Source organism: Brachycentrus maculatus, unplaced genomic scaffold, assembly GCF_059751285.1.
Source record: "Brachycentrus maculatus isolate JH-2025_06_01 unplaced genomic scaffold, ASM5975128v1 h1tg000131l, whole genome shotgun sequence".
Classification (NCBI taxonomy): Eukaryota; Metazoa; Arthropoda; class Insecta; order Trichoptera; family Brachycentridae; genus Brachycentrus; species Brachycentrus maculatus.
This window is the reverse complement of record NW_028280884.1, coordinates 883,091-908,163: the sequence shown is the minus strand read 5'-3', so window position 1 is coordinate 908,163 and position 25,073 is coordinate 883,091. Positions and strand designations below refer to the sequence as shown.

At 34.6% G+C, this 25,073-nt stretch overlaps 1 protein-coding gene and 1 long non-coding RNA gene across 2 annotated transcripts in view; one reads left to right on the top strand and one right to left on the bottom strand.

Moving 5' to 3' along the window:
• LOC148309310 (uncharacterized) overlaps positions 1-25,073 on the top strand; it is a 39,715-nt gene extending 14,642 nt beyond the window's left edge. The window contains exons 6-17 of the mRNA XM_088260352.1: positions 12,293-12,452; positions 12,885-12,979; positions 13,588-13,763; positions 14,364-14,421; positions 15,140-15,295; positions 15,983-16,092; positions 17,154-17,312; positions 18,612-18,777; positions 20,053-20,222; positions 20,678-20,826; positions 21,814-21,898; positions 23,018-25,073. Coding sequence (XP_088116478.1) covers positions 12,293-12,452; positions 12,885-12,979; positions 13,588-13,763; positions 14,364-14,421; positions 15,140-15,295; positions 15,983-16,092; positions 17,154-17,312; positions 18,612-18,777; positions 20,053-20,222; positions 20,678-20,826; positions 21,814-21,898; positions 23,018-23,020 — 1,487 coding nt within the window. The 3' untranslated portion in view covers positions 23,021-25,073. The remainder of the gene's footprint in view (positions 1-12,292; positions 12,453-12,884; positions 12,980-13,587; positions 13,764-14,363; positions 14,422-15,139; positions 15,296-15,982; positions 16,093-17,153; positions 17,313-18,611; positions 18,778-20,052; positions 20,223-20,677; positions 20,827-21,813; positions 21,899-23,017) is intronic.
• On the bottom strand, positions 34-11,692 carry LOC148309311 (uncharacterized). Its single transcript, XR_015837566.1, has 4 exons — positions 11,569-11,692; positions 8,645-9,731; positions 6,583-8,411; positions 34-5,654 (listed from the first exon to the last, which is right to left on the bottom strand). It is a non-coding gene; the product is annotated as an uncharacterized LOC148309311 (long non-coding RNA).

The following is a 25,073-nucleotide window of genomic DNA, read 5'->3' as shown; positions in this document are numbered from 1 at the left end:
TAATAGTATGGGCACAGACAACAACAAAATAAATTTCTTTTGGATTTTTTTTATTGTAACAAAATGAATTTATATAATTCAAAAAATTCAGTTCACCGGCTATTAAATAACTCAACCAAAACACAAAATATCCTGAAATATCTTTAGCAACATGCTCCATTATTTAATTAATTGCAATAGAATAAGATAACAAAATTATTGACAGAGAGATGCAAGAATAATGCTGTACAAAACTTTCAAATATTCCAGATTAGGTAATCCATACGATCAAACTGTCAAATACTGAGACCAAAAAATGTAACAACAAATATCACATTGAGATCGATCAATGCAGAAGACAAAAGAAAAAATTGTTTGTATGACCAATTTTATAGAGGACGCAATAAATCACCAGTCCAAAATATATGGAATATTGTATTTTCTGCCCCAATACATAGTTGTTCTCATAAAAAAATATCTATTAATTTGATACTTTCTAGTTCTGTACTTATCGTAACAATACTTTTGCATTGTAGTGATCAAATTAATGTATTTGATCATACACAACTTTTTAAAAATGAACTGACTTTGATAAATTTTCATGTGCAGTGGGTATTTTTTTTCTCAATTCATACTACACTGAACGAAAAAAAGAGATAGTTGCCTACCAGGTGCGTGTATAAAGAAGATGGCACGATGATTAGTATGTCGTATATCAGAAAAATAATCCCTTACGGAAGCAAATGCGGGAAATTGTTTTTTGCGACGATATGAGGGGTGCATTCGGGGAAGTCACAGTTAATTACGATTATTTAATTTATGATAGTTTTCGTTTCGGTGAAATCTTATCTTTCAAACTTGATGTTTAAAATTTTCGATAAAGTGGTAACGTCGGTAAATGATAGAGGCGGGTCTAGAAAAATCTTTCATGACTGGGAGTATTTGTATAAAATCTTTGCCTAATAAAGTGGTTTTACTTTAAAAAGGAAGTTCTGGTGATTATCGGAAAATAAAGACAGATTTTCAAAAACAAAGAAGTTCCCATAAATCTTAAGACAAAAGTGTATGCAACATGTATTCTTCCTGTGATGACATATGGGTTTTTGAAACACGTCATATTGACAGTCAAGATCATACATAAACTGAGGTGTGGCAAATGTCGGGTCTAAAATAACTCCACAGTGTATGTAGCCTTCGGTGTTCCAAATATGTATATGTAATTCTTTTAATTATTAGTCTGATTTTAAACTAAAAGAGCGTATCAAGGAGCTATCTGAAAGAGGCTGCTAGGCAAAGACGCTGTAATAATGTATGAGGTCATGTTATGATTAAATCCGGCATAATAAATTCGATTCTATTAACGATGCATCTTGTAATTGTTTCTTAAAATATCTACTTCCTTCTGCGTATGTGGGTGGAAGTATGAATGATTTGATTGTGTTGCTAATGGGCAGGTCATGTGGCTAGGGAGGGAACTGACAGATGGACCATCCAGAATCTTAAAATGGAGAGCGTATCAAGGAGCTATGTGAAAGAGGCTGCTAGGCAAAGACGCTGTAATAATGTATGAGGTCATGTTATGATTAAATCCGGCATAATAAATTCGATTCTATTAACGATGCATCTTGTAATTGTTTCTAAAAATATCTACTTTCTTCTGCGTATATGGATGGAAGTATGAATGATTTGATTGTGTTGCTAATGGGCAGGTCATGTGGCTAGGGAGGGAACTAGATGGACATCCAGAATCCTAAAAATGGAGAGCGTATCAAGGAGCTAATAGTTAATTACGATTATTTAATTAATGATAGTTTTCATTTCGGTGAAATTTTATATTTTCAAAAGGGAGGAAGTCCTGGTGAATATCTTTACAAAAAAGTACGGAAAATAAAGACAGATTTTCAAAAACAAAGAAGTCCCCATAAATCTTAAGACAAAAGTCTATAAAACACGTATTCGTTCTGTGATGACATATGGGTTTGAAATACATCATACTGACAGTCAAGATCATACATAAACTGAGATATGAATGGCAAATGTCGGGTCTAAAATAACTAACAGAGCATGTAGCAGACCTCTTTTTTTCGGAACTTCTATTTGTGTAAAAGCAGAGTACAACAAATGGAGTACAGGAGCAATTTTTAAACCCCAAAACACACCAAGTTGTTGGGAATGCCCATCAATGCCTCCAGTGACAACAAGAAGACCAGCATCACCCCCGTCATCTGCAGTTGAATATCCATAATGACGGGACCTTAATAACGATGCATCTTGTAATTGTTTCTAAAAATATCTACTTTCTTCTGCGTATATGGATGGAAGTATAAATGATTTGATTGTGTTGCTAATGGGCAGGTCATGTGGCTAGGGAGGGAACTAGATGGGACATCCAGAATCCTAAAAATGGAGAGCGTATCAAGGAGCTATCTGTAAGAGGCTGACTAGGCAAAGACGCTGTAATAATGTATGAGGTCATGTTATCAATGTTATAAATCCGGAATGATAAATTCGATTCTATTAACGATGCATCTTGTAATTGTTTCTAAAAATATCTACTTCCTACTGCTTATGTGCGTGGAAGTATGAATGATTTGATTGTGTTACAAAGTCAATGTGCCAATGGGCAGGTCATGTGGCTAGGGAGGGAACTGACAGATAGACCATGCAGAATCTTAAAATAGAGACCTTGAAAAAAAAGAGCAGATCAACCTCAAAAAAGATGGGGGGATGACATAATTCTACAAACTTAGTTAGTCATGGTTATAATTAAATTCGGCATAATAAATTTGATTCTACCAAAGTTAGTTAGTTAGTCATGGTTATAATTAAATCCGGCATAATAAATTCGATTCTACTAAAGTTAGTTAGTTAGTCATGGTTATAATTAAATCCGGCATAATAAATTCGATTCTATCAACGATGCATCTTGTAATTGTTTCTAAAAATATCTACTTTCTTCTGCGTATGTGGATGGAAGTATGAATGATTTGATTGTGTTGCTAATGGACAGGTCATGTGGCTAGGGAGGGAACTAGATGGACATCCAGAATCCTAAAATGGAGAGCGTATTAAGGAGCTACCTAAAAGAGGCTGACTAGGCAACGATGTTGTAATAATGTATGAGGTCATGGTTATAATTAAATCCGGGATAATAAATTCGATTCTATCAAGGATGCATCTTGTAACTGTTTCTACAAATAACTACTGCCTTCTGCGTATGTGGGTGGAAGAACGAATGATTTGATTGTGTTGCTAATGGGCAGGTCATGTGGCTAGGGAGGGAACTAGATGGACATCCAGAATCCTAAAAATGGAGAGCATATCAAGGAGCTATATGAAAGGGCTGACTAGGTAAAGACGCTGTAATAATGTATGAGGTCATGGTTATAATTAAATCCGGCATAATAAATTTGATTCTATTAACGATGCATCTTGTAATTGTTTCTTAAAATATCTACTTCCTTCTGCGTATGTGGGTGGAAGTATGAATGATTTGATTGTGTTGCTAATGGGCAGGTCATGTGGCTAGGGAGGGAACTAGATGGACATCCAGAATCCTAAAATAGAGAGCGTATCAAGGAGCTAATAGTTAATTACGATTATTTAATTAATGATAGTTTTCATTTCGGTGAATTTTTAAATATAAAACTTGACGTTTAAAATTTTCGATATAGTGATAACGTCGGTAAATGATAGAGACGGGTCTAGAAAAATCTTTCATGACTGGGAGTATTTGTATAAAATCTTTGCCTAAAAAAGTGGTTTAACTTCCAAAAGGGAAGAAGTTCTGGTGAATATCTTTACAAAAAAGTACGGAAAAGAAAGACAGATTTTCAAAAACAAAGAAGTTCCCATAAATCTTAAGACAAAAGTCTATGAAACACGTATTCTTTCTGTGATGACATATGGGTTTGAAACAGATCATATTAAGAGTCAAGATCATACATAAACTGAGATATGAATGGCAAATGTCGGGTCTAAAATAACAGAGTATGTGGCAGACCTCTTTTTTTTGGAACTCCACAGTGTATGTAGCCTCCGGCGTTCCAAATACAATATATGTAGTTCTTTTAATTATTAGTCTGATTTTAAACTAAAAGAGGCAAAGACGCTGTAAGAATGTATGAAGTCATGTATAAATTTGATTCTATCAACGATGCATCTTGTAATTGTTTCTACAAATATCTACTTCCTTCTGCGTATGTGGATGGAAGTATGAATGATTTGATTGTGTTACAAAGTCAATGTGCTAGGGAGGGAACTGACAGATGGACCATCCAGAATCTTAAAATGGAAACCCCGAAAAAAAGGGCAGATCAACCTCAAAAAAGATGGGGGGGATGACATAATTCCTGTCGCCACCAAAAATTGGACAAGAGCGGCCATAAGAAAGAGAAGCGTGGAAAATATGGAAGAAGCCAGCAGTGAAGAGATGGCTGAAGAGAATCTTTATAAAGTCTATCTACAACATCAATGGCATGCTGATGCTCCATCGGAGATTCGTCCCAATAATTATAAACAATTCTTTAATGCTGCAGCCAGTACGCTTTGTACATGAAGTTGTGATGACAATTATGAACTTATTTCTATAGGTATCTTAATGCCGAGTGTGCTGTTTGTTAATTTTTTTACTTCTTCCACTAAGACGTCGGCAGTTCTCGTCAGAACTCCGGGACGCGGATCTGACTTGAGAGGATGCAAGGGACAGAAAAGCCTGGAGACAGTTTGCGGACTCCATATGCTCCACCTAGGGAGCGGATATGGTTTAATAACAATATACTAAGATGTCAATCAAAAGATTGTACAAAAAAGTTTTTCCCGTTCCAATGGGGTACATTGGGGAAGCTGACGCAGTTCTCACTGGCGTCAATACGACTCCCATGGCAGCATGTTTAAGGGCATTGAGAGAAGTCTGGATATTGGAAACTACTACCAGTCTCGGTTAGTTCTCCATTTCCATATCGATTTGGCAGTCCGAAACCCGCATTACAGCTCTGGCGTTCTTCTGATTGGTGAATAATTATTATCAATGCCATATTAGAGACTGCTTCGATTAGACAGAAATCTTGTGTAAAAAAAAAAAGACTTTAAAATTCCCCCACTTACTGATTGCCGAAAAAGTTAAAATAAAAGGTTCCCGTAATTATTTCGGCATTTGAAAATTTTACACTTTTATAGTCAATTGTCAATTCTCAGTTTTCTAAGTATGTATTCTGATAGGGAATTCATGGGATATGCTTCATACATCGTATTGGATCATTTGAGAAGATGGTCTTTATTTTGGAAGTTTTGCACAGACAATATTATTGATATCATTACCACCATCTCGAATTTCACCACATTATCTAAAATAACTAAGAAATGAGCATGTGGCAGACCTCTTTTTTAGAAGCCCACAGTATGTAAAGGCTTTTATTGTTCCAAATATATGTTTATTATATTAATTACTAGTCTAATTTGAAACTAAAGGAGCGTATCAAAGAGCTGTCTGAAGGAAACTGACTAGGCAACAAGGCTGTAATGATTTCAGGTGACTTTGTATGGGGTCATGGTTACAAATAGATCCGGCTTACCGAATCCCATTCTATTAACGATGCATCTTGTAATTGTTTCTGAAAATATCTACTTCCTTCTAAGTATGTGGATGGAAGTATCGTCAGCTTTGCATGAGGTCTCTGAAAACAAAACAAATAAGTAGATTGCTAAAAAAAATCTAGATGTAGACAATTGAAATGTACACGTTATTTTCAATTCAATTCAATTCAATTTATTTAATAAAAAAATAATATATACATAACAAACAATATTCAAGGCGTATATATTATAATATAAGTAAGCAATAAGACTTAAAGGTGTAGAAGAATCCCGCTTCGGAAAACTCCTTCAGACACGTGGAACAGATCAATATCCAATGTGATATTGTTCAACATAGCGGTAGCTCTTCCTACAGGCATAACTGTTAGAGTGCAGAGAATCAATATTGACGCTATTGAGGTTGCTGAGAGGTTCTTCAAGCTGAGAGGTTAGGTAGTCGATAATATTCACAAATAAACAAATTCAACAAATTTTTTGTGAAAAATATAAATACATATTTTTTATAAAAACTTATTGTTTTCGCCCTTATAATATCTACCGAATTTGAAGTCTTTTAGCAAACATTTAAGAAAAAATCTCAGCACTAAAATGGTCTAATTGCATCATATTTATTTTAATTAACCCTTGGAGTGCGAACCGTCTATAGATCGACTCTCTCGACTACGTATAAAGTGCGGAGCGTCGGAATACCGACTTCGGAGTACGGACGTGTCTTAGCGCGCGCATGTATAACGTTTTTAATAAGTTAATAATATTTATAAATAACCATTTCACATTATTTTGCTGTGAATTTAACATTGATTTTTGTATTTTTTTTAAGTAAAAGTTTTTTATTTCTACCTACAAAATGTCAAATTCGTCAAGTAGTGATGATGAAAAGCAATTAGCAAGTTATGCGAAATATGTGAAAATAAGCTCAGCACTATAAGGGTTAAGAAAGGTTTTAATGTATGTAAACTTAGTTGACGTATTGTACAAAAAATAAGAAAAATGTCAAGTAAATCTTACCTCGCTGTATCCATTGAGGCTTTTCATCTTCATCTCTCCAGGCATCTCTATCTTGCAGGCCCAAGTAGTGGTCGACCCGAAGTTCATTTTAATAAAATTTTGTCAATTTTTCTACTTTTCAATAAATATCAAACAAATTTTGTTGTAAGTCGTGAGCCTCGCGGTAATATATTATCTGTATAGGGACGGAACGCTAGCGGTATGCGTAATATTCTCTTGTGGAAATATAGGTACGCTTCAGCCCCCACCAGTTGTTAAATGGCATACGAAATGTGTCTGTGCGGAAACTAAAGAGGATAAAGAAGAGGTATGATAGAAGGATAATGAACGATAATGCCCCTAGAAGAAAAGGACTTCACCGCCATGCGTTTCTAAGTGCAATCGCAATAGTTGGTAAATTGTGGATACCCAAATAGGCAGTGCTTGTCCAGCAACCCTGAGATTCTTATTCTGCATGCTGGCGGAGAATGCATTCGTAAATAAATGAGAGCAAATTAATTATTCTTCTGAAGGAATGTGAAAAACTACCGTATGAATGTGGGTGAGAGGTCACTCGGCTTTCCAAACTCAAAACACAGTAAGGGACATTTTTTTTGCAGTACGTTTTTTTGCATTAGACTAAGTAGATTCTACTTAGTCCAAAAATGCAAAAAAAAAGTCCCTTACTGTGTTTTAAGTTTGGACAGCTGCACTATGTCTGGGAAAATTTATTAGCTCTCTGCGTACGAGGTTTTCGTCTAAAATGTAGTCAAGCGAATGCCGGACAATAGTTTAGTGACTAGAAGACAGATTATGAGAAACATTTCCATGGATCTCGCAAAGCATAAGGTACATCTGCCGATTCGGCAGATCCTTATATTTTTGCGTGTATGGCTCGGTACATCAGCTAATTGTGCATCCCTATATTTTTTTGTCCATGGCATGGTACATTAGCTGATAGAAAATCCTTATATTTTTGTGTCCATGGCTTCGTACATCAGTTGATTGTACACCCACTGTATTTTATATTTATTTAAAAACATTTTTAATCCAGGGGTGTCGCCAGCAAACAGAACTTTTGAGGAAATCCAGTTGGGTTCATACATATGGGGGCTGAGTTTTACTTTTGCCGCAGCGTTCCGTCCCTTTGGATTATCCTTGAAAGCGCCTTTTCAATAGTTATAGAAATTTACTTACTACGCGCTTTCTACACGATGAGAAATCCTCCCAACTTTATACGTTCTAGAGGCTCAAGTTATATCTGCTGTTGACGAGAGATACTTCTACAAATTCATTCTTAAGGAGTTTCAAACGGATCAATATTGGAAATAAGATTGGGAGTTTGAAGGGAAATAGCAGAAATTTGTTGGAAAAGATAGCCAGTGCAGAATGGCATATTTCCGGTGAAGTGAAGGTCTGGGAGGAGAGAATTTGATAGAAAATGCCCGTGGACGTAGATGGTTGGAGAGAAGGAATTTGATGGTGTGAAGAGAATACGTATGAGAATAAAAATAAAATATCAGAGAGAGATATTCCAGAGAGATAGAGAGATGCATCTGGGAGATTTGAGATGAGATCAATGATTTGAGATGAGATCAATGATCAAGAGGCTGAAGTTATGATGATGTTGTTGGATGGCGCAGGATGTTGAAGAATTTTATTTTCGAGTAATGCTTAATGTTTTCTCTTTTTTCAAAAATGCGGTATTTTAAGTTTAGTTTCTTCAAATAAGCTTGTTTGTCAAGACATCTCTATTTTGCCTTTCTCCGTCAATAACTATTTCTTCTTCGGTACTGTTATGCTTAACTAATTTTCTTTCTGCCAATTTTTTTAATAAGTTTTCCATTTCACTGAAATATATGTGCGAATTAATAAATTTATATAAAATAAAATAAATTATAATTATAATAAATGGAGGATTAAATATAACTCTATCGTTTATTTTTCTATTTGATATAATTTATACTTTGTAATTAAAATATAACATTGTTTTAAAATCACTATAAATCTATAGTGATTTCAATTATAATTTTATATTTTCTATATGAATTTAACAAAATATTTAATATATGGATTTACTTACATCCGTTTTAAGTTTGAAGTTCTTTTAAAATTTTCTTTCTGCTTGGATTCCAAAAACATTCCCTCCGAGTCTTTTATTCCTTGGAAAAAATATCTGTAAATTTTCATATTATAAATGGTGGTCCAACCATAATGCATGAAGAAGTATGGCCCAATGATGTCAGACCCTTCTCGGACTTCAGGAAGAGTTTTGAAGCGGTTGGTGGTTTCTGTAAGTGCACAGCGGAATGGCGTTTGTCTGCACATCCTGGAGATGTTCCCCTTGTCTGATATAACTTCTTGGTGCATCATTATAAATTCATACGGAATCACGAAGAAGCGGTTGTCCGTAGTGGTGAGAATACCCCGGTGGGTTTGTTCCACGGTAAGCAGAGGAGATTTGGGCCAAGTTTGTGGTTTCACTTATTATATTAAAAAGTATTCCTGAAAAGGACCTTTTTTATTTGGGATCAGCAATGAACCGACTCAAATCGCTGTTTACTGCGCACACTGCAAGGGACGAGTACGGAGCAGACGTCCGTATGCGAACACTCGCAAACGAGAGCTCCCGTCTTCTTGTCTGAGCAATGCTTGTTAACAAATCCACTGAGATGAAATTGTGCTTCATCGCTGAAGATGATTTCATTCCTAAAGTCACTATTCACTTCTGTGTGTTGAACCAACCTTTCAGCATATTGACGACGCTTGAAATGGTTATCAGGCTTCAGCTCTCGATTCAATTGGACCTTGCAAGCTTGTAAATTCAAGTCTTTATTCAAAATTCGCATCAGTGATGTCCGTGTGATGTTCAATTGTTGAACACGACGGCGAGTTGAGGTTAACGGCTCTTCTACCACACTGCGAACACTAGCAATGTTTGCCGCAGAACGAACTGGGCAAGCAAGCACAGGTGTTCTCACATCTCCTACAGATGCGGCTCGCTGAAATTTGCGCAAATTTCTCTTGATTTTGGACATATTTGGTCGATTATGCTGACCAAAAAATTCAACAAGTGCATTTTGATTTGAATATCCATTTTTATAAAATGCTGTAACAGTCTTTACGCGCTGCTCAATTGTGTAGCTCTCCATGGTTGAATTTGTCAAAGACTGTAACAAAGAAATGTCCAATAAAGTCGGGCAAAAAACTCAACATTAAGGCGTGACTCACAATTAAGTAGTCTACTTGCAAAACACGTGATGTTAAAACATTGTACTTTGATAATAATACAATATTAATAAATAATAAATGCAGCATTTCCAAGGGCACAATTGTGTAGAATGTACATTACAATACAATAGGCTATCAGTGATTCACGATTTGTGCAGTACAAAAATATATGGTCAATTTAGTAGTCCTCTTGCAAACCACGTTATGTTTTAGTTTTTTTAGCCAATAGCGACAACCGGTAGAATATCGGATCTTCTACCGATTTGAGAGATTTTATAACGTGAACTGTTGATCGGCATAGCGAGTTTTGCAAGAGTATTGATTTTTCTATCCCATTTTATTCCTAACTGAACGAGATTTGGCAGATTATTATATGGATGTTAATATTTTTAATTTTTATGATTGGAGCCAAAAAACTGAATTTTTTTACACAACGTGATTTGCATGTCGACTACTCAATTAACATCGTGCGTTAAGTTTGGACCACCTTTATATGGGAAAAAAATATCTTAGGGTGAAGACTGACCGGAGCATTTCGTCGTAACGTAACATGTTACGATCCGAGCATTCAGGCAGTCAGTACAGCGAGCTGAGCGCTCTATCCCTAGTTTCTAATGCTCGCCGCGAGCGATGTTAGGACGAAATGCTCCGGTCAGTCTCCACCTTTACAGAAGACACTAAAAGAACGCTTGTGCACCTTTTTTGATAAAAAGGATGATTGGCTCGGATTAGCTTATGCTTTTGTCCATCATTCTACGGATCTTGATCGGTACGTAAACATGTTGCGCGTAAATTCGATCACGCTAAACTGTCATAGTCGCTTTCATCATTCAAAACCGGACTGCCGGACAGTGAAATTCCAAGTAGTGCATAAGTGGCTTTACACTGCTATTTTTTTTTTAAATATCTAATTTTTCATGCTTACCGACGAAAATTTAATATAAGAAAGTGCCAACATCATACAGATAGATTTTTTTAAATTGAAATTATTTGAAGGAACATAAGTAACATTTTATTTAAATTATTAAAAATCAAAATAATGGTTTAACTTCCATAAGTTATTACGAAAATTCTGTATAAGATTTTTCCATAGATTCTTAAAATTCTCTTACAAGAATCTTCCAATAGCTCAAGAAATTATATGGAAACTATAAATATTTTAGTTAAAACTCCATTACATAGAATATTCTTATAGAGAAAATACTGAATTGTATCATTGAATGAGATTACATTTGATTGTATACGTAAGAAATATATTCAAACATATTCTGCTACTTCTTTGTTTTCTTCATTTCCAAGAGCAAACGAAGTACTAAAACTTAACACGTGTGTGACGCCTTTATTTTTACCCATTTAGAATTCGAGAATCGAATCAGAAAAAAAACATGTAAAACAGAAATGATTTTTGTTATAATACGCATAATTGTAAGGCATAAAAATTGAATAAACTTCATAAAAAATCATCATAAACCATTCTTACGATGTACTAAAATTAAACACGTGCGTGACGCCTTAATTTTTACCCATCTAGAATCCGAGAAACAAATCATAAAAAACGTGTAAAACAGAAATAATTTTTGTTATAATACATGTGTCAGGCATAATAATTTAATAAACTTCATAAAAAAATCATCATAAACCATTCTTCATAAAGAATCAGAATGAAAATTGTATGTGATATTGCAATTTGTATTTGTCGTTAGATACAAAAATAACAAAAACGGGTATTAGTAAACATTGATCCATAGAATAGGTTATAATAATACATATCCTCACCTTTATGTCACGCTGAATTTTCCTCTAGCATTTGACGAACGCCAATTTACGATTTTTAATTTAAATTTCACTTAAACGACAAAAAAAAACATACGGATTGACATGGCGATGCAAAATTCATGACGATGCGCAAATTTTCGTTTATTTGGAGGTAAATTCGTACATTGCAAGAGTCGCCAATTCTCGCTATTTTTCAACGTATCCGCGGCTCGCATTCGGTGTTAGTGCTACCACTCGAAGAAATTTGCATATAAAATAAATCGTGAATAAGTACCTACTTTTATTGTAAGTATTTATTTGATGCATATAAGATCGTTTTTCTTCTCGCATTTCACAATTTAATAATTATAATAATAAATTAATTAATATGCCGACTTAAAATTATTTTTCAAATTTATACTTTATGTTGTTAGAACTAAGTTATTTTTATTGCCATCCTGATTGTACTCTTGCAGAGGTCTTCCATCTTCCTCATACAGATACATAATTTACTACAATTTTTTTTTATTTATTTAGAAAAAACACCTTCATATAATATTTCAGGGAAAAAAAAAAAACTTTATACAATTTATAATATACTATTGTTAATCCAAAATCAAGTCCCTGCGAGCAGGCTTCTAAGAATGGATGAGATATGAAAAAATACCCTAAGTAGAAAAAAACAAACGTTTTTATAGCTGAATAAGATGAATACATACAAAGTTTTATATTTAAATAATTGTAGCTTCTGAGAAGCCAGATTTGGGTCTAGAAGAACTGGCTTCTCTGGATGTCAAGTCCCGCTTCCAAATGTTCGAGCAAAGGCGCCAGGAGCCCGAACTGAAGCCCCTGGAACACCCGCTATCCAGGGACAAGAGCTCCACCCTTCTCTCTAAGCTAGCCAAGTAAGTGAATCAATTCTTTTTTTTTTCTATATGTGCCAGAAATTGGCATCCAACATCCCTGACTAAAGCCTTCTGGAACTGCTTCTTATCTCCAATCACACACATTTCCACACCAAGATATTTGGCTTTTGCAAATGCCACATATTCACCCTATTTCGCTGCTGAGAATTCAAAAGAGTACAGTACGACCCCGCTCAACACTACTCCACTTAATGCTGTTTCAGAACTACACAGTATTTGTATTCCCCGAACACAAACACAATATGTTGCTTTGATATCCTCAAACAGTTTTACATCTTTATAAATATTTTATTGAACAAATACTATGAGATGATATTGTAATTCCTATTTTTTTTCTCAATATTAAAATTAAGAACATATTTTCAGTGCCAGTGTCACTTTGATAAATATATTTTTATTACTGAATTACAGGTTCAAAGCAAAGGGAATGGATATTGGAGTCACTGATGAATACCTGAATGGGATTCCCATCGAACCTAGTTCCAGTGAAGGAGAGGATAATGATGGTATGATATTAAAAATATCACTTTCTATAATGCTACAATCACTCAAATTAGGTTGTTAGATTCTTCACGATTCCGGTGGTCCAAATATCTTTCTGAGAACATTATCATACCATCTTCTCACACATCTGATAACCTTTGAGATACATCTGGAACATTATTAGTATTATTATAACCCTAATTGTCTACCACATCACTTATACCTTTTTGGATTTTCTTCCTGTCAACTCATTATATTATCCTGCTTCTTGTGCCTTCCTTATTCTATAATATTAAAAGGCCACTATAAATTTCTTTAATTAATAAATTTCTTTAAAAATAAATAAATTGTCAGTGATTTCCCACTCATGGTAGACGACTCCCGGGCAGACCACCAAAGAGATGGGTCGATAGCTGGGAATCGACATCGCAGGAGGCTATCCCTCTTAAAAATAGGCCGCAAGGCCTACAATAAGAAGAAAATTTTTCACTGCTATATATATTTAATAAAATGCTGGACCAATCAGCTTAGCTTCAAGCTTTTAACGATCAAGATAATAGAATGTCGCTATGATGCAGAGCCCAACAAAACTGAAAAAGAATCAGTTTAAAAATTACAATTAACTATGCAGAAGATGGAGATGCCACTCTCCGCAAGGCCCAGAAGGCCACCGCCCAGAAGGAGCAGCCAGTTTCCTTCTGCAACATGTCGGAGATACTTGGCAAGTTTGAGTCCGGGGATGTGCAGAAGGACAGAAACAGCGAGAGGAAGCAGGAGATACAGTCCATCAGGAGCCGACTCTTCATGGTGGGTGATCTTTGTTCTTTTAGTGTATAACATATTATTGTCAACACTTTCTATTGTAGAAACCTCTTCCATGGCCGTGTATTGTCTTCCAGACACTCAAGAATGTCTATATTAACTGCATCTTTCTTTCCTTATTTAGTCTACTTCATTGTTTTACAAAGTGTAGAAATTTCAGAGGTGCATATTTACCAAAATATGGTAAATATGCACCTCTGAAATTTTTAAATTTGCTATGGTTTACCTTGAATAGAAAAAGTTTGCGGAACACTGGTCTACTTCAAGGTCTGGCACAAAGAGGCTTCTGACACAATGCTATTTGTGGAATGCCTTTGTATAAACATCGTAATCGGCTAATTTTCAGAGTGGAACCTATATCTAGTTCATTGTGTAAGATCTACAGCTGCCACATGACTCTCTAATGAGTATACTAAGATATTGGTCAAGAGATTAATTTTGCTGTGTGGATATTTTTAATTTTCATCTCATATAATCAATTATTTAATAATTGATCTCTAGGGACTGATGTGGTGCCCTATGGGTCATCTGGGTGCGGACAAGGCTCAAAGAAATATATTATATGTATTTAAATATCTTTTTCAGGGAAAGCAAGCTAAGATCAAGGAAATGTACCAGCAATCCGTGGCACAGAGTGAACAAAGTAAGTTCCACTATTTACCTTAGATTATGGGACATTTGTAAAATTGAGCACCAAAGCAACAAATGTTAATTGTTATAAAGAATTTATCGACACCTTGCATGTTACTTAATTTAAAAAAAAAATTTTTATCTATGTATTGTATTTAACATTCTCAAAAAATATGCTGCAATTATTTTAAATTATTTTTGGTAAAATGTGAGATTTTCTTATCTTCATACATTATACGATAGTCCCGTATTAAGGTGCATTGAAACAAATCCTATGACCTGGGGCTAAAATAAAAATAAAAGATGTTAATTATTTTTTTATAATTAAATACTTGTGAAACCAATTAATGATTAACTGGTTATCCAAGTGTTTAATTATTAAAAAAATACATGTCATTTCATTTCATGTCAACATGTCATTTCACAAAGTTAATGCTGAATTAATAAATAAAATAAAAGATGTAATTGCACGGCATTGTGGAAATGTCTCAACTGGTTTAAAATGCAGTGTTTTGGTTAAAAATGCAAATATTGTTTATGGTTTCATCACTTACTTCTTGCTTCTACTTTTCCTCTCATTTATCATCAGTGACACATTATCAAATATGAACTGTGATATGGTAAAGTTGTTACCATGTCGGTAACAACTTTAATAATAAAGATAGGTTAAATTGTACTTCACTCTATTATATATCAATGTACAATTCATTAAAAATATTGTTTTTTTTCAGGCGTAACTTCTGCAGAGAAGATAGCCAAGGAACTCCAACTGGATAGTGAGAAGGCCAGCTCCATCAAAGAGAAGTTTGAGAATGGCAAGATCTTCAAGGAAGATGATGGGCATCAGAAGTCCAGGGACATTCATGACGAGGGTTTGTTCAATGCAGGTGAGAAGTTTTCCTTCATTCAAATATTCGGTAGTTGCTTTGTAGCACACACCGGTAATCTATTACTTTTTGATATTAGATATATTGTTATAATTTTCTTCATTCCTACCTCTTTTCCTCTAACTCAACTAATACAGATAGAATGAGAGAGAATACAGATAGAAGGATATTTCAAAGAGAAATCCTTCACTCAAACCCTTGTCCGCAGCCCAATGGTGCAAAAGGCACTGCATCATGTAAATGCAGTGTTATCTTGATTGTTAACACACGAAGGAAAGGTGATCAGCCCTCCGCTTCAGGTACCAGTCTAGGGTAATAATATTGAATAAATATTAGAGTGAAATAATCACTCTAATATTTGTCCCCTGGGAATTGAACCTGGGACCTCCAGAACGGTAGCAGAGCGTGCTGACCTTATTACACTACAGAGAGGCGGACAATTTCCAAAGAGAAATAGTACATTAAATACAAATTTTTCTGTAATGTAAATAATACAGATAAAATGAGACGGAACGCAGATAGAAAGACACCTCAAAGAAAAATAAAATAGACAATAAAGATAGCGGCTGTCATATGTAAAATCTTTTTTCATATTTATCCACCTGGACCCAAATGGTGCGTAGGGCAGCTCATTGTATCAATGCAGTTTTGACTCTATGATTAATTTAAAAAACAATGTATTTCCAGGAATCAGTAAGCAGTCCAGGTCCATATTTGAAGAAATAGATGCCAACATCATGAACGCCGGCCCACAGTCTCCTCCACCTAAAAATATTGAGCCAAAACGCAAGGAGAAGGTATTAAATTAAAATATTTGAAAATGCCGTAAGAAATTATTACCTTCTACTACTAATACTACCATCACACTGTTTCACCACAGGGTTAGGCAGAGACGATGGAACACCGCACTTTTCTGCCCTGACATTCACTCCTAGCTTCTTGCACATCTATAGAGCATGAATGATACATGCTCTACGAGTACGCAGACTTTTGACACCACCAGATTTTAGGTTCTCATTAATCTGATCATACCTTACGTCTTTTTCGACCGTCCTCGTTCTGTTCTCCCGCTCACATTTGCCAAATATACTTTGTTAGTCATTCTATTACTATCACATTTTCAAACCACCTTAAAGCATTCTTCTTAATCTTTTCAATTATCGCTACTTCAGCCTTAAATTCCTGTCTTCATTTTTTATTCTGTCACACAACAATTTTCCACACGCTGAGGGAACGTATTTCAACTGCATTCTTTCTGCTTTCATCCTTCCTTTGCCAGTTCCATGTTTCGCTTCTATATAACAAGTATATAATATAATATCGTGGGAATACTGGCAAAAAAACGTTAACTCTAAAATCCCTGTTTGAATAATCCCTGTTATTTAAAGCTTTTAGCCTGAATAAAATCTTCTTCTAACCCTTATCCGCACCCAATGGTGCATAGGGCACTGCATCATATAAACGCAGTATTATCTTGATTGTTAACGCATGAAGGAAAGGTGATCAGCCCTCCGCTTCAGGTACCAGTCCAAGGTAATATGTATTGAATAAATATAAGAGTGAGAAAATCACTTATATTTATTTGACCCCCCCTGGGAATCGAACCCGGGACCTCCAGTACGGTAGTCGAGCGTACTGACCATTACACTACAGAGGCGGACAAACTACCCTCTTTTTAACTAAAAGTTGAAGTATATATGACATTTCAAACTACTTAGTGTATTTTGCCAGTTTATAGAACGTTGAAAAGTTTATACATAATATGCATCACTATGTTAAAATTGCATATTTTCAAGTTAATGTTTTTTGCCAGTACACCCACGATATAATATAACCAAATACTGTTCCTCTGTTTCAGCCGTTTGTTCCGAAAGATGTAGTTCGTTCGGCTGATCGTGTCGATGACGTGAAGATCGAGACGAGCGACATATCCAACAAGTTCAAGTTCTTCGAGACCTACAAACCCAAAGAAGAGAAGAAGCAGTTCCGGATGACTCCGCCGCGCTCCACCGACAAGGTATTTTACACACTTCGACGTCAGACAGGCGCCGTGGCATAGTTGGGTAGACGCTCGACTGCGAAACTGACGCCCCGGGTTCGATTCCTGCCAAGTGCAAAATAAATTTAAGAAAGATTTATTTTCAATTGGTCTGGGTGTTTGTAATGTATCTTTCACATTTACCATCCCTATTCTTACTATCCTACCTGCAGACAAGCTTCTAATTGAGGTTTTGCAGGTTATTCTTTTTTTTTTAAAAGACACTTTTCTTTTTCCATAAAATTATTAAATATATTAGATATTTTTCTTCATCCGCCTCCATAGTGTAATGGTCAGCGAGCTTGGCTACCGTACTGGATGTCCCGGGTTCGATTCTCAGGGTGAGGTCAACTAAATATGAGTGATTTTTCACTACAATATTTATTCAATATTACCCTGGACTGGTGATTCACAGTAAAATCAGGATACAATTTTATATTGTTTCACATTTTCAATAAATTTCGCAACTAAGTTTGAAAAAAAAATTGCTTAGCAAGAGCAGATCTGTCAGAAAGCCTAGAAGTATCAGATCTGGGCATGCGGTGGGACAGATTTCAAATACCCTGGACTGGTACCTGAAGAGGAGGGCTGATCACCTTTCCTTCATGTGTCTAGATATGTGTGGTCACATGTCGCTCACTCCTTTCAAGAACGTCTTAAAAAAAAAATCGTCAATTTTCAGTTATGCACGTTTTCGGAATGCCCAGAAAATGTACTATATCCCAGCAAAAGCGGCATATTTTTAACTTAATATTTACCCGCTACAGGGCAGACAGTGTTGTTTCTGCATTTTGAAGAAAAGGTATTGTTTAGTTATTTTTTAAACATACTAAATATTTTTCAAATGGAGAAAAAACCTTCAGGTTTAACCTAGAAAGATCTGTTGCACAGTAAAAACTTCAATAAGCGGCTTGATATTTATTTTTAATACATTGTATGTATTTTATTTTTGAACTTTAAAAACGCTCTCCTGAAAAATCAAGTTTTTTGATTTATGACGTTCTTGAAAGGAGTGAGCGGTGTGTGGTCTAGATAACACTGCATTTATATTATGCAGTGCCCAAGCATACCGACAATTACACTACCGAGGCGGATAAAATAATTTAAGGAATAGGCTTGCAAAATCATATCTATAAGTTTGATTAAAGCACCCTTATAGTATTTTATATTATTTATTTTATTTTGATAGTATTTTATGAATACTACCCATCAAATGTAGCAGTATGTTTAAAATGTGAGGTAATGTTGTCAGTTGGTAATGTAATATTTTGGCTACAGCGCGACTCTCCAGAGATGGAGGTCTACCGCGATCCGACTATCGTCCGGGAGGAAGACGACACCGGACTGAGCGATTCCACCATCGCCCAGCAGCGCCACACCGCGTCTCGCATGATCTCCGTCTTCAAGCAGATGGAGTCGGAGTCGCAGAAGGACCAGAACCAGGGTCAGTAGCACCCTCATCCTTCTCTCCATCTTTCTAATGTTTTCTATGTCTAATTCATAATTCTAAATTCTAAATCTCCGTAGTGTAATGGTCAGCACGCTCGGCTACCATTCCCGGGTTCGATTCCCAGTGGGGGGTAACATAAAAATTAGTAATTTTTTCACTGTACTATTTATTCAATATTACCATGGACTGGTACCTGAAGCGGAGGGCTAATCACCTTTCCTTCATGTGTAAACGATCAAAATTACACTGCGTTTGTATTACGCAGTGCCCTATGCACCATTGGGGTGCAGATAGGGTTTTATTATTATTAATTCATAATTATTGGAAAAGTGGAAAATTTTAGGTTTCTTCTCTTTGAGCAGCCATTATATTGCACATACTATGACTACAAAATATAAAATCGTCTTTCGAATATGTTATTTTTGCCACAATCGCGGATATATCACTCACTCCTTTCAAGAACGTCATATATCAAAAATCGTCAATTTTCAGTTGTGCATGTTTTCGGAATGCCCAGAAAATGTACTAAATCCCAGCAAAAGCAGCATCTTTTTAACTTAATATTTACCCGCTACAGGGCAGAAAGTGTTGTTTTTGCATTTTGAAGAAAAGGTATTGTTTAATTATTTTTTTAAATATGTATACTAAATACTTTTCAGATGGAGAAAAACATTAAGGTTTTACCTAAAAAGATCTGTTGCACAGTAAAAAGTTCAATAAGTGGCTTGATATTCACTTTTATTACATTTATTATATTTTTAAACTTTAAAAACGATCTCCGGAATTTTTTTTTTAAATATGACGTTGTTGAAAGGAGTGAGCGATATATTGTACTATACCTATCATGATGAAATTCAATCTGCTTTCTGAGACTTCTTCAAACCCTTATCTGTACCCCAATGGTGCATAGGGCACTGCATCATATAAACACAGTGCTATGTTGATTGTTAACACATGAAGGAAAGGTGATCAGCCCTCCACTTCAGGTATCAGTCCAGGTTGATATTGAATAAATATAAGAGAGTACTTATTTGACCCCCCTGGGAATCGAACCTGGGACCTCCAGATCGGTAGCCGAGCTGAGTGCTGACCGTTAAACTACGGAGGTGGACTTAAACTATGGAAGTGGAGATTAAACTTATATTATTAGATTTAAAAATATGAGATTTCTTATTGAATTCTATTCTTGCTTGTTTTATCCAGCTGACAATTTGAATATCTTAAAAATATGAGCTGATGAAATATCAACTAATTTTTTTATTCTTCCAGGTCCCAAGCCCTTGAAATGCTTCACACCTCCGCCCCCAGGAGCGGACTATCACGCCCCGTCATCTTCAGAGGGAGAAGACTACACCAGCGGCGAGGAGTACTCTGATGAGGAAGAAGAGGAAGAGGAACAGCCACGGAGATACAGCAATGAGGATGAGGTCCTCAAACAGGTATAAATATATTTCTGCACATTTTCTAAGCAGTAAATGGATAAGGAAAAAAGCTAAAGTTGGTGACATCACCCAGACATATGCCAGGGAAATATGCCAGGATATGCCAGACATATGTCAGGGAAATATGCCAGGATCAGGGATATGTAGGGAAGGCAACGAAGGAGACAATGGTATACGCATGTGGGGAGAATGGAACCATCCAGACTCCCCCACATCGCTCTATACAGCCAACTTCATGGTAGACGACTCCCGGAAAGACCACTAAAGAGATAGATTGACACTTGGGAAACGACATCACAGGAGGCTAATCCCTCTTAAAAACAGACCAAAAGGCCTACACCAAGCAGAAGAAGAAGATTATTTAGATTCAAATGTACCACTGCCAGGAAACTTTTAATAAGTCTTTAAAAACATATATATTACTCAATTATTTGGTGGTCTTTGTTTTCCAGACGCAAGCGGCTGCCAGGGCCAAGAGTCTTCGCAGCAGATTTGAGAACTGGGCCGACCACGAACCCAAAATCAACCAGTCTTCCTCTGTCATTTTCGAGCACCAGTCCAACGGGCAAGATGACGAATCACAAATCGAATCTGCCAAGAGGTCTTTATGCTTTGATTCCTTCTTCTGTCTCTTATCCTGATTCGTCAAGATCAACATGTCTGAATTTTATATTGCAGTTTTTGCCAACTATTTTTTTTTAATTGATTTGGCAGTCACCCAGTGAAAGAATGTTTCTGCCAATGTAAAAGTATTATTTTAATTTACATTAATTAATTATAGTAGACAGATTATAATAGAAAATAATAATAACACTTGATACAAAATTTCACAGTTTAAATGCATTTAGCTTTATCGTTTTAGAAATTATGACTGCAACTTAGGATTAGGTTTAGAAAGAAGGATGGATACTTGGGTGGGGAGTTTACATGTTAAAATTAGACATGCTGATCTTCACAACTCCCATACTTCAACAAAATATGTAGGTACCTATATCAGCATCACTCATGCCATGTACCATGATAGGACTAATAGAATTTTGATTCTTTTGCTTGAAAATGAGAGAGACCTATAGACAAAATGCTTATTTTGTAGTTGTAATAAATATCTAATCACATAGTAGCAGGTAGACTAGTTTAAATAATGTAAATGATTTAAATAATAAATTATTAAATAAATTCCTCGATGCGGGCTGATTTCAGTGAAGATTTCATATTGTAAAAACAAAAACAATTTGTAAAATATGAAGTAAATAAATAAGTAATATTAAAAAAAGAACAAAAAGTCCCTCTTCAAGCACAAGAGATTATTCTCTTATTTGGAGAGGCTCATCGCAACTAAAATTATACAATTTAATTATGTTGAAATGTACAGAAATTGTACAATAAAATATAACTATAATAAATAAATAAATTTTCTATGTTGTTTATAAATATCCCATAACCATGGATAGCTTACTATTTAAATAGTTTGGTACTTGACAACAGTTTTTATAGTAGGAAAAAATATAGTTTTCTAGAAAATAAGTGTTTAATATTAATTATGGGACATTCACAATACTATTAAAGTTATTCTTTTTTTTTTTTACAGCCTGCGGAACAAGTTTGAGTCGATGCGTACTACGACGAGTAGCATGGTTAAAAATCTAACTCAAGCTAAAGTCAACAGATTTGTTGTAAGTATTTAGTTTATATTAAAAAAGAACTTAAATTACAATATTTAGTTTTATGAATTTGTCATTTATCAAGATTTTTGTTCAAATATCATCGAAGATGAACAAGTATGTATATTGCACATTGTAAGATAATATCACTTTTTACACTGTAAAATTCTCCATTCTACCCATGATTGACATTTTGCTAAATTTGGAACATTTATGCTAGATAAAGTTTTTCGCAAAAATATGAATTGTCGTAAATTTAAGTATACATACTAATTTTTTAAAATTTTATTAATTATACCTAAGTAGAGCATAATCATGGCACTACTTAGGCTTCAACTTTTTGAGTTTTATGGTCTATTCCTTCTTGTGAATGGATTTACTCTTTATAATAGAAATGTTATAATAGACTCATAGTTGACTGTTATATGCGTTGGTATCCTATTGGGGTGGTATTTGTTACTTTTTTGCGGTACATATATTTTTGTTTTCAGCTTAAGTTTTTAATGTCAAATGTATTAGTAGCAAGAAATATGAAGTAAGAACCAAATTTGGGCTGATTGGCGTGATTAACTTTAAGTGATTAAATCCAAAAACCGAGTCAAGTGATGAGTTATTTTAGAGAAATCAATATTTAATTGTTTTTTCATTCGATCGCCCATTTTTTTTTGTATGAAAAAATCACTAAAAAACCAGTGACTAGTTGTAAGCCCTGTTAATTTTCGGACCTCTACATTCCCATCCATATAAAAACTTCTTCATTTACCACATCGCACATTTGGTGCAACAATGGCATAATTACACTTTTAGAAATATTACAGGAGATGCCATTCAGACGTTGTAGCAATAGAAATTGCGCCATTTTACTTAATTCCACAATGACACTCACGCCATCTCGTAGCATTTCACCATGAAATCAATTCTGTTGATGTTTCTCCCGATGTAAATAGTCTTTGTGGACATTTTGACATATTTAATTTGTTATTAAAAAAAAGTGTAATTACGTGGTTGTTGCATCAATTACAATAAATATTAAATGGATAAAACACTTAAAAATACCGTGAAATAACTAAAAGTTCTTACCTGAAATTTTTCCAAAATAGTAATATTTATTTATGTTTTTTCTTCTTCCAGTAATCCAACCAAACAACTCAGCAACAGTCAACCAATTGAAAGTCTGAATATTAGACCAAAAATATGATTTTTTTACTACTCAACCCTTTAATGGACATAGATTTCTATTTGGAATAATCTATATATCTGGTTAAATTATTATTCTAGTATATTTAACTTCTTCTTCTTCTTCTTCAACCCTTATCCGCACCCAATGATGTATAGGGCACTGCGGCATAGAGACACAGTGTTATCTTGTTGTTAACATACGAAGGAAAGGTGATCAGCCCTCCACTTTAGTACCAGTCCAGAGTAATATTTAATAAATATTAAAGTGAAATAATCACTTATATTTGTTTAACCCCCCCCTCCTGTGGATCGAACCCAGGATCTCCAGTAAGGTAACCGGAATGCTGACCATTACACTACGGTGGCGGACATTTAACTGGTTAAGGATGATTTACTTACCACCCATGATTTGTTTCTTTCTTTTTAGTATCTATGACAAAATTTATATTAGAATACATTTAGAAAAATTGTCATATAAGTTCAAAGGTAAATAACGCTTAGTCTCTATAAGGAGCCCATTCTACGGCTCTCATTTTTTAATTGAATAGCTACAAACATAATATGTATATTTCATTCATATAACTGACTCTACGTATTCATGACAACAATTTTTTAAAAGCATAAACCTTATTAAAAGCAAACTGAGAAATCGTCTTTTTATTTTCAGTACATTACTAACAATATGTATCGCTCACTCCTTTCAACAACGTCATAAATCAAAAAACTTGATTTTTCAGGAGAATGTTTTTAAAGTTTAAAAATATTATACAATGTATTAAAAATTAATATCAAGCCACTTATTGAACTGTTTACTGTGCAACAGATCTTTTTAGGTAAAACCTGAAGGTTATTTCTCCATTTGAAAAATATTTAGTATATTTAGAAAAATAATTAAACAATACCTTTTCTTCAAAAATGCAAAAACAACACTTTGTGCCCTGTAGCGGGTAAATATTAAGTTGAAAATATGCCGCTTTTGCTGGGTTATAGTACATTTTCTGGACATTCCGAAAACATGCACAACTGAACATTGATGATTTTTGATTTTTGATGTTCTTGAAAGGAGTGAGCGGTATGTACATTTCATCCAAGCGTTTTATTAATATAAGCATCAGAATTTGTACTGAAGGCTTATTTTTCTAATTTTTTGTATAAATAAGTACAATATACATTTCATCCAAACATTTTATTCACATAACCTTCAGAACTCGTACTGGACAAAAAATGTCTAAAAGCCATATTTCGACATGATGGAAAGAAAAAATTAAACATCAATTTACTGATCTAAAAATTGCCAAAGATTTTCTAGTCTGTAATATACATATTGCTATGCCAATGCCAACTTCTTCTTTTAACCCTTATCCACACCCAACGGTCCATAGGGCACTGCATTGTATTGACGCAGTCTTATCTTGATTGTTACTTACATGAAGGCAAAGTGATCACTCCTGCCCTTCAGGGACCAGTCCAGGGTGATATGTATCAAATAAATATTAGCGTGTAAAATCACTGATATATATTTTCAAACACCCCCCCCTGAGAATCGAACCCAGGACCTCCAGCACCGTAGATAACTATGCTAACCATTACATCACTGAGGCGGAATAAGATTAACATTGTGATAAAATAAACAAAAAAATACTTTTGAATTAGCCACGTTTGTTTACTACAGTATGTTAAATAAAAATATATTTTCCAAACTCCAAACATTTGGCGTTGATCTGACAATATGACAAAAATGGCTTTAGTTTCTAAGCAGTATTTTAAAAAGTCTTTTTTTTCTTTTTTTATACTCGGAATGTATTTTTAATGCCACTGTTATACAATTTAAAATGACTAAATGCTTGTTATGTTGGTAAAAATGTTTTATACATGTTTTTTAATGTCATGTTGCAATATTTTATGACATTTTATGGTCATATTTATATTTTTAAATATATATCTTTGGTGTTTTGTATACTTTGTATGAAATGTGTTTTATAATGGACAAATAAATATATACAAGATT